Source organism: Eleginops maclovinus, chromosome 8 (genome assembly GCF_036324505.1).
Source record: "Eleginops maclovinus isolate JMC-PN-2008 ecotype Puerto Natales chromosome 8, JC_Emac_rtc_rv5, whole genome shotgun sequence".
Classification (NCBI taxonomy): Eukaryota; Metazoa; Chordata; class Actinopteri; order Perciformes; family Eleginopidae; genus Eleginops; species Eleginops maclovinus.
Genome location: NC_086356.1, coordinates 5,074,068 through 5,088,514, shown reverse-complemented (window position 1 = coordinate 5,088,514; position 14,447 = coordinate 5,074,068). Strand labels below are relative to the sequence as shown.

General features: G+C 40.1%; 1 protein-coding gene across 2 annotated transcripts; it reads right to left on the bottom strand.

Moving 5' to 3' along the window:
* Window positions 1-53: 53 nt before the first annotated feature.
* Window positions 54-9,242, bottom strand: stom (stomatin). 2 transcript variants are annotated; one of them, XM_063890318.1, is made up of 8 exons: window positions 9,056-9,223; window positions 7,897-7,929; window positions 7,565-7,674; window positions 7,159-7,231; window positions 4,832-4,914; window positions 4,487-4,690; window positions 2,464-2,598; window positions 54-1,739 (listed from the first exon to the last, which is right to left on the bottom strand). In XM_063890318.1, exons 1-8 carry the CDS (start codon window positions 9,114-9,116, stop codon window positions 1,551-1,553), a joined length of 888 nt encoding a protein of 295 aa, XP_063746388.1. In that variant the 5' UTR covers window positions 9,117-9,223; the 3' UTR covers window positions 54-1,550. The 2 variants fall into 2 exon arrangements, with proteins under 2 accessions (XP_063746388.1, XP_063746389.1); XM_063890319.1 differs by lacking the exon at window positions 7,897-7,929 and having other exon boundaries at window positions 9,056-9,242.
* Between the last annotated feature and the right edge of the window lie 5,205 nt (window positions 9,243-14,447).

Genomic DNA, 14,447 nt, shown 5'->3' with positions numbered 1-14,447 from the left:
TTTATGTCTCTGATTTAACTAACGCCGAAAAGAATTTAAACCGCAGACAGAAATGCTGTTTGATTCTGCTTTATTTCAAGTTTTCTTCTGTATATTCGGATTTTGTCAGGATAAAACTATAGCAAACATTAGCAAACTGTACAAAGAAATAAGGTTAGCTGCAGAAACTAACCACCATAAATTCAGAATAAACCCTTAGAAAAATAATAGCGAGGTGTTGTGTAGAAGACAGCAATGTGAGTAATTGAACTTCAATTCTCTTTGTCCTGGAAGAAACCGAGGTTATCAAAAATCATTTGCTATGTAGCCGTAGCAAAAATAACACTTAGACTCTCTAATACCCTTTTGTTTTGTAAAATAATGTAACAATCTTTGTATTTCACAAAAAAAATCTATTAAAAAGGTCAAATTTAAACCTGAAACCGCTGCAGACCACAGCAAAACCATATATAATCCACAGGACTGTAAAGAGATATATTCTGTATATACAAACACACATAATATACTAACGATGTCAGACATACACTACATACTGTTACGCACATTTACAAACACGTCGGCCCTTTATATGTTGAAAGGAGGAAACTATAACAACTACATGTTAGTTTTACGAGAGATAAATTCAAATACATGGAACTATTTGGCTTGTTGACACTTACAAGATAAAATACTGTTAAAAATGCAACGTGATTTCATAAGTAGGTGCATAGAAATGTGTCGTCAGGCGGTAGAATGATCCATGGCAGTGATTTAAGGCTTTTGGCTGAATAACTAGCAGAGAAAAAGTTCTGAGGAGGTTTTATGCTATTTTGTGATGTTTAAATCTTTTGTCCACCCGTCTAAACTGCTTGCTATGAATAATAAAAATACTGTAAACATTAGTAACATCCTGCTGACTGAGTCCATACAAGACTTAAATATCGGCACATGGAGAAAAGATGTGTAATGAAATGTACACACCATGCGAGAATTAAGCTCATTTTTAAGCAAGGTCCCCCCCCTTATTTAGAAGCTCTTTAAGGACAATATTTTCCTGTCTTGAGTAAAGTGGTTTTTTAATCTCCCAATCTGCTAGAATGTCGCACTTGTTTCAGTTTCAACGATCTGACATCCTGTTGTATGTCGGGGACAGCCGTTAGATGTTATTTGTGAGAGTTTTAATATCTAATAAAGATGTTTCAAAAGGTATTAGTGCTGGCCTGCATTTACAGAGAGGCAATGGGAGTCTCTGTGGGAATTTTTTAATGCTACTCTGGACGATTTCTACTTTCTGAATCCATTTAGATGAGGTCAGTGCAGCTCGTGTGTGTTTGTAAGGCCGCGTATCTTTTAATACAGATTGCCTCTCAGGCTCAGATGTGGCTAGGCTGTCAGTTTTGATCTAAAGGTGCTAAAAATGGAAGATCTGAGCACTTAATAGACACAGGTTCTAAAGGTGTGTTATGTGAGTGTGAGTGTGTGTGTGTGTGTGTGTGTGTGTGTGTGTGTGTGTGTGTGTGTGTGTGTGTGTGTGTGTATGTGTGTGTGTGTGTGTGTGTCGCGACTCTCCCTCAACGTTTGATGAAGCCCTGCATCATCTCCAGAGGCAGCGGGAAGATGATGGTGGAGTTCTTCTCGGCGGCGATGGTGTTGAGGGTCTGAAGGTAGCGCAGCTGCAGGGCCGACGGAGACTCGGCGATCACCAGGGACGCCTCCTTCAGGGCGCGGGACGCGTTCATCTCTCCCTCCGCTGCGATCACCTTCAGGGGAGAACAGGAGGGGAGAGAGGTGAGGGGAAAAGACAGGCTGAGGGGTGTCTGTCCCAACTCAATACGTATGGGATGTTATCCAGCGGTCCCCGATGCAAAGCTACAATAAGCAGGGTTTGCTTTTTACATGGCTACTCACTAAATGAATGAATTATGACCTAACTTTTGGGTTTAAAATGATCGTATTGCTTCCGCTAAGGTAAGATAGTCCTTTCTACTGTGTACCAACGGCTAGAACATAACAAAAAAACACTGATCGAGGTTTTTTTTTGCCAAGTCTGTACACATGTTCTTCCCATTAACCAGTCTTTAAACACTGACAAAACCCATACTGTGTTTCCTTTAGTCTTTACTTCCTGTCTGTCTTCTGTCCTCCAGCTCTCTGTGTCTTTTCTCCTCTTTCCTTTCTTGCGTTGTTTTCTTGTTCTTATTTTCTTTCCCTCACAGGACAGTTAAGCCATCATGGGTCCAAAAATTCATACTCACCACAACTATAAAAATAAATTCAAAAATAAACAGAAACAAAACACTAGTGTCTTTTTGATCAGAACTGACATTAATTAACCGGACTTCTTTCTGCGGATTGATAGGACTGCAGAAAGTTTGTTGATCAGAGCGTCCTCAACAATGGTCTGGTATTGAGAAAGAGCCATGTAGTAATAATATTTAGAAATCTGCTTGAGAGGATCTGCTGGTTTGAACAGAGCGCTCTTACCTTGGCTCTGGCCTCCCGGGTGGCCTCGGCCTCAGCAGCCATCGCTCTCTGCAGCTGAACGGGCAGCTTGACGTCTTTGATCTCCACCCGCTCCACCTTGATCCCCCAGTCGTCTGTAGCATCGTCCAGAGTGGACTGGAGAAGACACAGAGAATTCAACATGTTTTCTCATTTCAATTTAAGTACAATGGTAAGACATAATGAGGAAATGGGAAACTTTGAAAAGCCATCCAAAGCTTAAACATAGGGGCCAAGACAGTTTGCATAAAGTATTTTCAGTATGTATTACTAACCCATCTATAACTAAAGAGTTCATGTATAATACACACAAATGTACAAGCCTAAAAACACGAAACACTATCCAAATCCTTATAAAGTAACCGAACCTAACCCTAACTACTACATGGTACCAGAATCCCTAGTGTCATATGTAAGCAAGGGGCAATAAGTCCAGATAAGGTCTTCCAGTCTGTAGCTGAGCATAGTTACTGACATCAAAAAGGCATTGTGGAAGAGTTTTAAAGAAGTTACTCATCAGCTCAACACTCCCTTCAACGGTGCTGCAGTTTTCAATTTGGCCAGCAGGTGGAGCTCAAACTAAGCGCGTGTTTTTCTCTTGCAGAGAGACATTCACAGTTGGTGTTTAGGTTAAAACAAATAAGGACACACTATCACAGACTAAAGCACCTGCACAACGTAGATTTTGCAGAATGTTATGCTTTAATACAGGATGTTTTCAGATCAACAGATATATCTTGTTTAAAACGGTGGTGTTATTGCAGAAAGCAGCTCTGTTCTTTTAATCAAATCAGACAGACCTCTTACTGTTAGAGCAAACATCTGACGCTATGCTCTGTGCTGCATGCTGGTTAATCTGTGTATAGAAGCTTTTGTGTTGTCGTTTATGGTTTGTACGACTAATAACAGTCTTTCGATTCGGGCTGTTGATGCAGCGGTAAAGGAATCACTCTTGCTTCAAAGGTCCTTCGATTCAAGCACATCATTGTGCTTCTGAAGTTGTCTGACAACTGGATCCGAGAGATATTAGCTGTGTGATTACAATCAATTCAACCCCAATAAATGCCATAAGAGGGCAGCAATGCACAACTTGCCATGAGCAAATCCCAGTATGATTAATGAAGAGATGGAGCAGAGTTTTTCTGCTGCTGTGGAGGAAACCCCACATTAACGGTGTCTCTGACTTTAAGACATTAATATTCTGTAGATATATAACTGATATTAATGAATAGGACTCTGTGTGCATCAGACAAACATATCTAATCATACAGAGGCTCATCTTAAGCTGAAAGGGAATAATAAATAATTGAGCTTTACATCAGACGAACAGCTGGGCTCTACATGGACTTCTTCGCTTACAGTGGATACACATTCGAACGGCAGCTTGTTCAGGAAAGCTGTCTCAAAGTAAAGTGGCGGGTGGCATTCAAATTCTGCTTTTCTGTTTGCTTGCTTGTTAACAATCCCCTCTCAAAACAGACTATTTGCAACAGCTTCTTTTCAAGCAGTCACAGGAGCTTTTGCATTGCAGTGAAGGCATCTCAGGATGTTGACATTATACCTGTAGCAGGATTAGCCTCATAGCATCATGTACATGTCATATAAGAGACAATGTTATAGCAGAATGATCATTTTGGAGAGAACATGCAACGTTTTTGACTAATAAGTGGCCTACCCTGTCAACTGCTGCGACATCTGATGACATTTTTGTTAAACCCACCTCCTGAGCAGAGGCAACGGGCAATGCTAAATATGTCAGAAAGTGTATTTTTGGCCCAAATAATATGGCCTCACTAATGAAGATACTGATTGTAAACGCTTTATCCTGCACCACAAGGCAAACTATTTCAAACAGTTTGAATATCTCATAACTTCCCCCATTCAAAAAGAGTGAGAAAAACTGGTGACTGCTCTTATGTGTACAGACTGGTCATGCTGGGAGGTATGCTGTGATGGATCACAATCCCAGCTACCAGTGTGTCTAACAGATATTGTTGTACTCCACCTGCATGCTGTGGGCAATTTCCTCCCGGTCTGACAGGATCTGTGCCAGGTTCTTGGTGCCCAGGACGTTCCTCAGGGTGGTCTGGGCCAACAGCCTGGTAGCAGCATCCGCATTAGTGATGTTGGCCACAGCCAGGGTAGCATTCTGGACCCGGTAGTACACCACACCATCCACACTCACTGTCACAGAGTCCTTGGTCAGAACCTAGAGGAAAAAAAGCATCAAGGGAAGTATACAAATGATTTCTGATTTGCTGTATCAAGAATCGGCACAGTCATCTGGATGTTCTTTGAATTTCTGTGAATGTGACAAAGTGTTTGTTTAATGTAATTGAAAGAAGTGTACCTCTTGTGGTGGGATGTCGAAGGTGATGGTGCGCATGTCCACATTAATGAAGCTGTCAGTGCACGGCAAGATGAAGAACAGCCCTGCGGAATCACAAGAATGCAAATAGTTTTTAACAAAGACTAAAGCCACGGTAAACACAATAATGAGGACGCGTCTTCGCAAATGTTTGAAAACACCGGGATGAAGGAAATGCTGGCAAGAGGCCAAGTCGAGCTCTCTTTATAAGACTGCAGCTGTGCCGACAGCGAGGCAAAGCTGCAGATATTTGCAGCTTTCATAAGCCCGTTTCAAGTCACAACGATTGAATTAGTGCATTAAACAATACTAGGCATGTGCCTGAGTGGAACAGACATGTGCTAGGTGTGCAATCACTTAGAAAACATTAATGCCACACTAGATAGAGACTTGTGGGCTGCATTTCCTGTCAGGATAATGCATGTGTTTAAGTGGTGAGATCACAGCACAGGAAGACAACTCCTCTCGTGGTTTTCTCTGTGACATTTACAGCAATGGTTATTGTTTCTATCAGACATGATAAGAAACTTCAGTGGCTCTCACATAGACTCCGTAAACCATCTTGTGGTGAAGTGGGAAATTCCACTGAGGCAGAGTGGAAAAAGCTTTCACTAAACACATCTCCGTTTATAGGGAGTGGGGGTGGGGGAAAGTATTTACAGATGCTACATTTTCCACAAACACACACCTTTCATTTTATGACAAACTATTCCTGCAAGCGTGTTTTAACCTAGACATACAGGGATGTGTTTTAAAGTCACCACAGTATAACAGGGAGCCGGTTAAGGAGCGCAAGGCTGAGTGGCATTATGGGAAACCAAATGCTAAATTCAACTTTAGCTCCTCCAGCTCTTTAGGAATGTGAAGTTTGCTGCCACAGAGCTATTATTACTCCACACTGTCATAAACGGGGTCCCCTGGCACCCTGAAGAGTCACATTTCAGCATTTTGAGAGGACACTGCCTGGTTTTTAGATCCCGTAAAACTAGAAATCAAAGATAAAAAGACAGCGAGTTATGAGATGTATGCAAATTATTCCTCATGGGAGTCTGTGTTACTTTGCTTAAACAAATCCACTGCCTTTCAAAACAGACAGTCGCATCACTGAGAATAGAATGATTAAGTCATTCAGAGACCTTGAACATAAAATACAAATATGGTAGCATTACCAGACATATGGCTGTGTGTAGAGGGAGCCCATATGAATTGGGCGTCAGTGTACTTGGCTGAACTTTTGAATTATTATTAGGCCTAAAATATTTTCATTGTTTTATTTATCTGTACCATGGCCTTGCCTTTTGTCTTACTGCCCAGCAGGATACACATATTTGGGAAGTAGATTGAGGCCCTTCCTCTTGCATGCTTCAATTTTTCAATTGACTTTTTAGTTTTAAAGGTTCAAGGTTTTTCATATTGGGTAAAAAACCTGGGACTGCAGTTGAAGAAAATATCCTGAATTTTGGTCAATTATGCTAAAACATACTACATTGTTTTCCAAGAACACATGTGTCTCACCACTGGAGTCTTAAAACAAAAAGCCCCCGAAACAAGAGCAACATGGCTGCAGTGGAGGCTTGGAAAATACCAAGTGGCTGCTTCTATGTGTGTGTGTGTGTGTGTGTGTGTTTGTTTAGAGTGAGTGTGGCAGTGTGACAGCGAGCAGAGCCAAACATCTCAGTGAATTGAATTGAAAACAGAGAGTCAACAGCAGGTTTGTCGATGCAAACCTTTTAGTCCTGTTTGCTCTTATAGTTTTTAGGACATTTTAATGGACATGTGGTCAAAAAGAAATTGTGATTGACGCGATATAACGAAGACTATCTGATTGTTTTTAAGAGGTTTTAAAGTTTAAGTGATAAACAGACAGGAAACCCACGCAGCCCTGGCACCATTTCTGAGCGGTGTGTTTTTTTGTTTTGTGCTTTCTGCTGCCTGTAAGCCACTGGTTTGGATAAGATTCAGTGTTTCTCCAAATGACTCATCTCGAAAACCATATAGTTCAAAACATGGGAAGACAAAGCTCTTTATAAGCTTTATTGTTATAGAAGGCAACTACACCTAAATTGAAATGTGACAATCTAAACTTGAACTTGTGATACAACTGGTATAGAAGATATTTTAGTTTTACTGGGTTATTTCTCGAAAAAGGCAGATGATAAGGCATAACAAAATTAGAAGTATAATTCTTATTATCCTGCAATTCACACCAACAAAGGTTAATACAATTACCATGTGCTATATACGTGAAGAAGAACAAGGATGTGCAGAGGATAAAAAGCATTTGCTGGTGAATAAAAGGATTTTTTGACCTGGTCCTTTGGCTCCTCCTCGCAAAATGCGCCCCAGGCGAAAGATAATGGCTCGCTCGTACTCCTTCACAATCTGCGTACAAATACAAACCATATAAATGGCTTATTTCCGCGTTTTCCCTTTCTCTATTATTTGACATTTTGCACATGTAAACAGATATTGAGATATGTAAAATGAAAAAAGCAGTGAGCAATTGCCCTGCTCGCTGTGGATGCCTTTTAATTAAGTAAAGGCAAAACAATAGCTGTTAAGTAAATACACGTAATATAGAAGAGGAGTGTGCAGTGGAAGCCATATAATGTGCAAAACACTGAACAAACAGAGCAGGCTTTCCTCAGAAATGTACTACAGGCAAGCTTTATTTGTAAAGTGGAAAATAAACACTGGATTTGACCGGCAGCTGACCTTTATGCACATCCATATGGAGATGGGCAGAGTGAGCAGCATGAGAAGGATGGACAGCGCCACCAACAGCCAGCCACACAAGCCGATGTCAGAGTCAGAATCCTCCAAGGCTGGGGGGGAAAAAACACAATTGATAAAAATGTTCAGACCAATTCTCAATACTCTCTTTTTACAGACATACATTGCTAATGCAATCATGTGTCAGAGCAGCTTTCATCCATCTCTGAACACCCACCTTTTGGTTAGTTAAGATGAAAGTCACCTCCACCCACATGTTACTCTAGTAAACATTAGATTGTGACATGCAACCATTAAATGAGGGAGATCCGTACCTTCAACATCATGTAAAGCATACCTGCTTGAACCTACAGACAAAGTTATAAGTCAGAGCGCCATTGAACAACTTACAATACATGGTTTAAAAACGACTAATCTAAAGTTAGGGTGTAGCCCATAACTGTCCTGGTCTGGTGCTGATGCTGCTCTTCATCCCTGCCATGACGTCACTGACAATCAATACTGATTACCACTGGGCTTCATTAACTGACCCCACCCTGCAGTGTAGCTAACGTTGCTAACAAGGTTTGTCATCATGTCCTAAACACATAAAACACTAGCTAACCTTACTTTTCAGGATGTCAGCATCTACAATTAGTTTTCCACCTTTATGATGCCAGTTTATCTATAAACATAACCTGAGAAAAAACAACAACAACCGCAAAACCGTTAGCGTTATTTTAACGTTGGGTTCATTTAGAATATGAGGTAGGCTATATCTTGTAGCGATGTTTGTGAAGATGATGAAGAAGTCTCCGGAGACACCAGCTTTTATATAATAGGGTTTATTACAACAGCATAGTATCATACACCAACACGGGCAATACGAGGTTCCCAGAGCCAATTATGGAAGTCCCCCCGAACTGTCTTTGTGCATACCATTTATAGGAGAAACATGTATGCGCGTGTCCAAAGTGTGTGTTGTTCAATAAAAAGGTGTGCCCCACTAAAGTGACATGTGTCGGTCCTAGGGGCCCCCTGACGTATTCCAGCTGTAGTTAAGCAACATCCTATGGTCCCCCATTTTCCTGAACAGCATCCTCTCTGCACCCCCTATGACGCCAGAGAGTAACCCAATGTATGAACAGATTTAATACACCACAAATACAACCAGTGTTGATATACCCAACCGTATTTGTTTCGCATTTGGCACATTCACTCTAAATACTGACATGTTATCGACAGCTAATGTGTATTGCGCAATACTAGCTTGTGAGTGGGGCATGCTAACGTACTAGTCAATATTAGCTATCAGGAAATAGCATTTACTGCTAACGCTGCGTTCGATAATTTCACACCACGTAAACAATTCTAGTTTAATACATCATTAATGCACGAGCCAAATGAGTTGGTATTCGTGTTCACTTTTGCTTTGCTACTGCTGAGTAAATACTGTTACCTAAACTGCCCCACAAAGCAGTGAGAAAGCGTTACCTGATTGACGCTCTCGTCTTTTTGATTCTCTCATTGTAACTTCTTCGTCCGAGTTACCCATAGATGAGGTAAATAACGTATATATTTAACCGTAGCAAGGAGCAACCGCCGCCCTGACTGTTTACTGGAAAGAGCTGCTGCTGCGGCTGCTGCTGAGAGAGTGGAGAGGGGTTTGCCCTCAACTCTGACTTGTAGGTGCTATGACGCAGAAAAGGGCGTCGCGTTTCCAAAGCACATTTTGTAATGTGTAATTACACATTTTCAGAGGTGGGAGAAGTACTGAGATCTGAGAAGTACCAGAGTGTAGGAAGCACTCATTAGGCAGATTGTCCAATTTCAGAATCATATATATTATATGTTTTGATTATAATTATGGACGTATTTATTTCTTTATAAAGTGCAGCTAGTTTTAATTCCTTTGTACGCTGCAGGGTAGCTTGTGAATTTACTCCAGGTGTAACTATATTTCACATCATTACTCCAAATCTGCAAAGTAACTCAAGGTACTAAATACATTTAGTGGAGTAAAAGTACACAATTTACCTCTGAATTGTAGTGGAGTAGAAGTACAAAGTAGCATAACATGGAAATACTCAAGTGAAGTACAAGTCCCCAAAAATTCTACTTAAGTACTTGAGTAAATGTACTTATTTACTTACACCACTGCAGGCATTACACATTTTGAACATGAGAGGCTATGTTTCACAACTTATTGATTTTATTGAAGTAATTTAACTCACATAAATATAAAAACGAAAAGTTCCCCAAATGTTGTTGTATTTTCTAATGTCCTAAAACTGTCAAATAAAAATGATTAAATATATTTTAATTATGGTAAGTCATTAAGTTAATGTATGAAAGGTTTGTACGTTTGTTTTGAATAAAAAGATATACTGTATCTTAAAGTGAACATGAATTCAACCAATTCAAAACAATAGACCAAATTCATATGTACAATTAATTTAAATGGCCTTTCGCTGAAGCAGAAGCAAATATAGTGTAAACCAGTGGTGTCCAATCTACGGCCCAGGGGACAACTGCGGCCCGTTGTCCATTTTTGAATTGGCCCTCAGAAAATTCTCAAGTATAATGGAAATATGGCCCACATCTGAAACTTGTGCTGGTCTTATACTTCTTAAATATATATTTAAACAGATATTACACAGTAGTATCCATGTGCTAATAAGCCCACATTTCAAATAAACTCAGTCAATAAAGGTTGAAATCATTTTCTAACAAATCTTAGTTGATAATTAAAACCCAATAACTTATTTGCTTAACCAGGTTGAAATGTACCCCCCCCCCCCCTCCTATTATTAGCAATCTGAGGCTGCTGTGGTAAGGGATGAGCTGCACCAGAATAAATGAAACCATACGGAGAGCTGTGATGTAGGTTGTTTTCTTAACGCACATTCAATTGTGGTGTATTAAATCTGGAGATATATCAGGGCAGATACTCCCTGAGGTCAGAGGAAGGTTGGGTGGAAGAAGAGTGAAAAACAACATCTTGAATACGTTAAAGATGCCCTAGGTCACCGAGTGGGGCATACAAAGTTAGGGCCTAGGTGGTATAGTAAATCAGTTCATATGCAGTTGTTTACTCCCTGAGGTCATAGAGAGTGCAGAGAGTGATGTGGTACGACAGGAGGTTGTAGAACAAACCTCTGGACTACGTCAGAAGACCTCCAGGGATGAGTAAGACAAAGACTAACGTATATCTCACCTTATTTGGGTCCACATCCTCATAGAACATCGCATTTTGACACACCCACATTTCTCCTATAAATGGTATGCACAAACACAGTTCGGCGGACTTCCACAATTGGCTCTGGGAACCTCGTATTGCCCGTGTTGGTGTCTGATACTATGCTGTTGTAATACACCTTATTATATACAAGCTGGTGTCTCCGGAGACTTCTTCATCATCTTCACAAACATCGCTACAAGATATACTTCACAATTATCAGAAATACTTAGCTACATTTGGTTCGATTTTTCTAATGTATAACTTCACTTACGAGGCCATATATCTGCCCTCGAGGGGCCCAGCCCTTCGTATGTTTTTCTGTATGTGGCCCTCAGTGCAAAACGTTTGGATGTCCCTAGTTTAAACCGTTCTCCTTTACTTTCTCCAAACTGTCCACTTACTATAGAGCTAGAGTTAATGTTCGATAATACATCTTAACGGTAACAATGCATTTCAGGGGATGACGACTGAGCAAACTCCATTGTAGTGGCCGTTTTAATATTGTCCAAAGTTCCTAGGCCACTTAGTCTGCAATGTATCTTGGTTCTGACTCGTGTTCCAATTAATTCCAAACCTTTTGTGAAGACCCAATGTAGTCACGGGAGGCAGGTAAACTTGAACGAGGGTTTATTCAAAATAAATACAGCGTCACTGCAGGTGATTCTCATCCACAAATACATCTCGTTCGGTCCAATACCGACTTGAAGTTTGATATAACACGTAGCAGTAAACACGGTCAAAAACTTGTTGCGATCCTATCTTGCAGACTTCCAGCATCCAACTAGCCCAGCATAGCTCCTAAAACTCTTTTTTCCCATGTGTCCTGAAAGCTACAATCAAGGCCCTAATACCATGTTGGAAATAGGAAACCTAGCATTTTACATCAAAAAGCAGTAAACAGAAACATAACCTTAGCATAATCCACCTATATCACTATACACGAAACTATACACAAATAATAGTATAAATGAAATTTAGCACCATGTAATATGTCAAGCCAACATTAGCATTTTCCCCAAATATGACTGTGTGCTTAATTGGCTCTTACATCCATGTTCTGAGGAGAGGAAAAAAAGAGCATGTGGACTTGAATCAACATTTTTTCAACTCTGATATGAACGTCTCCAATGTATATACATCCTAGTAATATACTGCTTATTAATACCCCGGCTCATTCTCCTTCTAATGAAGAAGATAATGCTTGGAGTTTTAGTGAAACATTGAAAAAAATAGCTGAGATTTGCGCCCATGTTTGATGTGTGATGCAATCTGTATGGTAACATCTCAGAAAGAAACTGACCGTCAATTGAAGCTGTAAATCTCGGACATATATTGTAGCCTTTACCCATAGCAGGCACTGACATATTGTCCTGGGTTGAGGTCAAGGACTCAGAGGGCCATTTTTAAAGGATTCAACATATATCAACAATCATCAGCAGTGGGGATGTGCTCTTTGTGGCAGCTGGTGTGTAAATTAGCCAGCACTTCAAAACTGGCTAATCTCTCATGGCTATATATAGGACACTGGGCAGAATTAGTTAACAGCTGAACGCAACTTTGATTATTTACCTTCCAAATTAACATTCTGCTCTAATTATGCACACAATAGGAGCCATATTATAATTTATATTATTTATCTAAATTCTATTATCATTTTTGTAATTTCATGTTGCTCCAATAAGTTTGCAAATATGCTTTTTAGTTTTTGTATATATCATAAATGATCAAATAATAGTTAAATACGAAGCTGGTAGGAAGTATTTGGATGGAAATCTAGCTATGGTGACAACTGGTGCCAGAATTCTCTCTGTGTGGTCCAAAGTCAAGTTGCCTTTAAGACCGGATGATGGGCATTAAAACTCCTCCATTTCTGCAGTCGCCTACTTCACCTTTTCATTTTTTTATTTAGCTAACAATAATTTAAGGTTATTCAAAATGCTGTTGAATGCAATGAATAAATGCAAAAATAAATACATCCTTTGATCAGACTGAATCAACTAGGTTTTCTTTAAAAAAAAAAGACCACGGGTGTTAATATGATTTAAATAATCTCAGACAATCCCATACGCATGCAAAAATTATCATAAAACTGAATGAGGTGAAGCCACCAGGATTTTTATAATCACGATTTATGAAGTATAGATCGGAAACAAAGCCAATTATGGAGTGTATATACTAAGTAGACACCCATTTGGGAATGGCTACAGTGTTTTGACCGATCCATAATTGTAAGCCTTTAAGTCTCAGCAACACCAACTATTTCGGTGTTCAGGTGGTGGCCTGCAACAGAAATCCAGGCAATTCCAGTAAGTGTGATTATCCTGGGAAAGCGAAGGGGACGGTGGCTATGCATGTTGGAGTGGCGTGGAGCTCCATCCCATCTAATCCTCTTTTAATTAGGGTGAGAGAAAATGCGGGACCCCTCCTGGATTAGTCACAGCACATTGACAAAGCACCAAGCTGGGACCAGTGTACAGGACCGGTGGCCAGAGTGGCCAGTTAGGTACAGGGAAGAGCCTTTCGAGCGTGAAAAAATGCCCTCTCATTTCCCTGAGGCTACCTGGAGTCTGGTCTTCCTGCTTCTATATCTTTGGTCTCTGGTGAACTGGGAGGATAAGTTACAGTATATGATTCACTCATCTCCAATGCCTTCTCCCCTTTTCACTCTCACTACTGTATCGGCGGTCACACTTGCTCCCTATTATCCACCCTTTTTGCTAATCCTACAGGGTACTTTGCTCTCCTCGTTATCGCTCACCATCCTTAACTATCTCTCTTCATGCTCTATCTGTCCATTTCTCCATCCCTCCTTCTTTTCTTGGAAAATAATGAAAGCTGAGCCTCATGCTGATGGGGGTTGAGGTGAACAAAAGAATCAATTAAGAGCCAAATAGCCTGTGCTTCCCACTCAGATCTTTGAACATGTAAAGATAGGGCTTACAGAAGCCGGTTTAATGTACAAAGTAATATAATCTGTAGTAGATTACAAGTTATAACATTGCTTCAGGTCTACTTGCATGTCTTTAAGCAAGTGTCACATGTAAAAATGTTGTATCTTATGTACGATTTAATGGAAATGGAGACACAGCGCTGAAAGTATTTGCCCAAAGATGCACTAACTGAGCACATAAAATAAATTCTGTGGTGCTAATCCAAAAATAGATACGTGCAACTGTCAAAATATGAATTCTGATGTCACAGCGGGTTTTGATTTCTTCAAAAATCCTAGATGTGTAACATATATGTTGGATACGTGATGGGATAAGTGACCACTGGGGGTCACTGAGGTGGTTCCAGTGAGTTCCCTGCTTATAAGTGCTCTCCATCTGCAGACAACAGCCCAGCCCAACGACTAGCTGAGTGCAATCAAGTTCTGAAAAAAAGAGCATGAAAGTGCTAGAGTGAATAAGAGAAACAGAACTCTTGTGCTATAAAAACAGAAATAGACGGAGAGCAAGAACAAATATTTTTTCTCATATAAGTGGATGATTGTTCTCTTATAGAGTCACTCCATTAAAAATAAAGACATGTATGTAGTTGTGTATCCAAGGAATAGTGATAAAACAAATGGCTTTAGAGGCGTACTGTCTGAAGTTAATGCTGTGATAGGTCTATTGATTAACTCATTATTTATGGCCAAGTTTT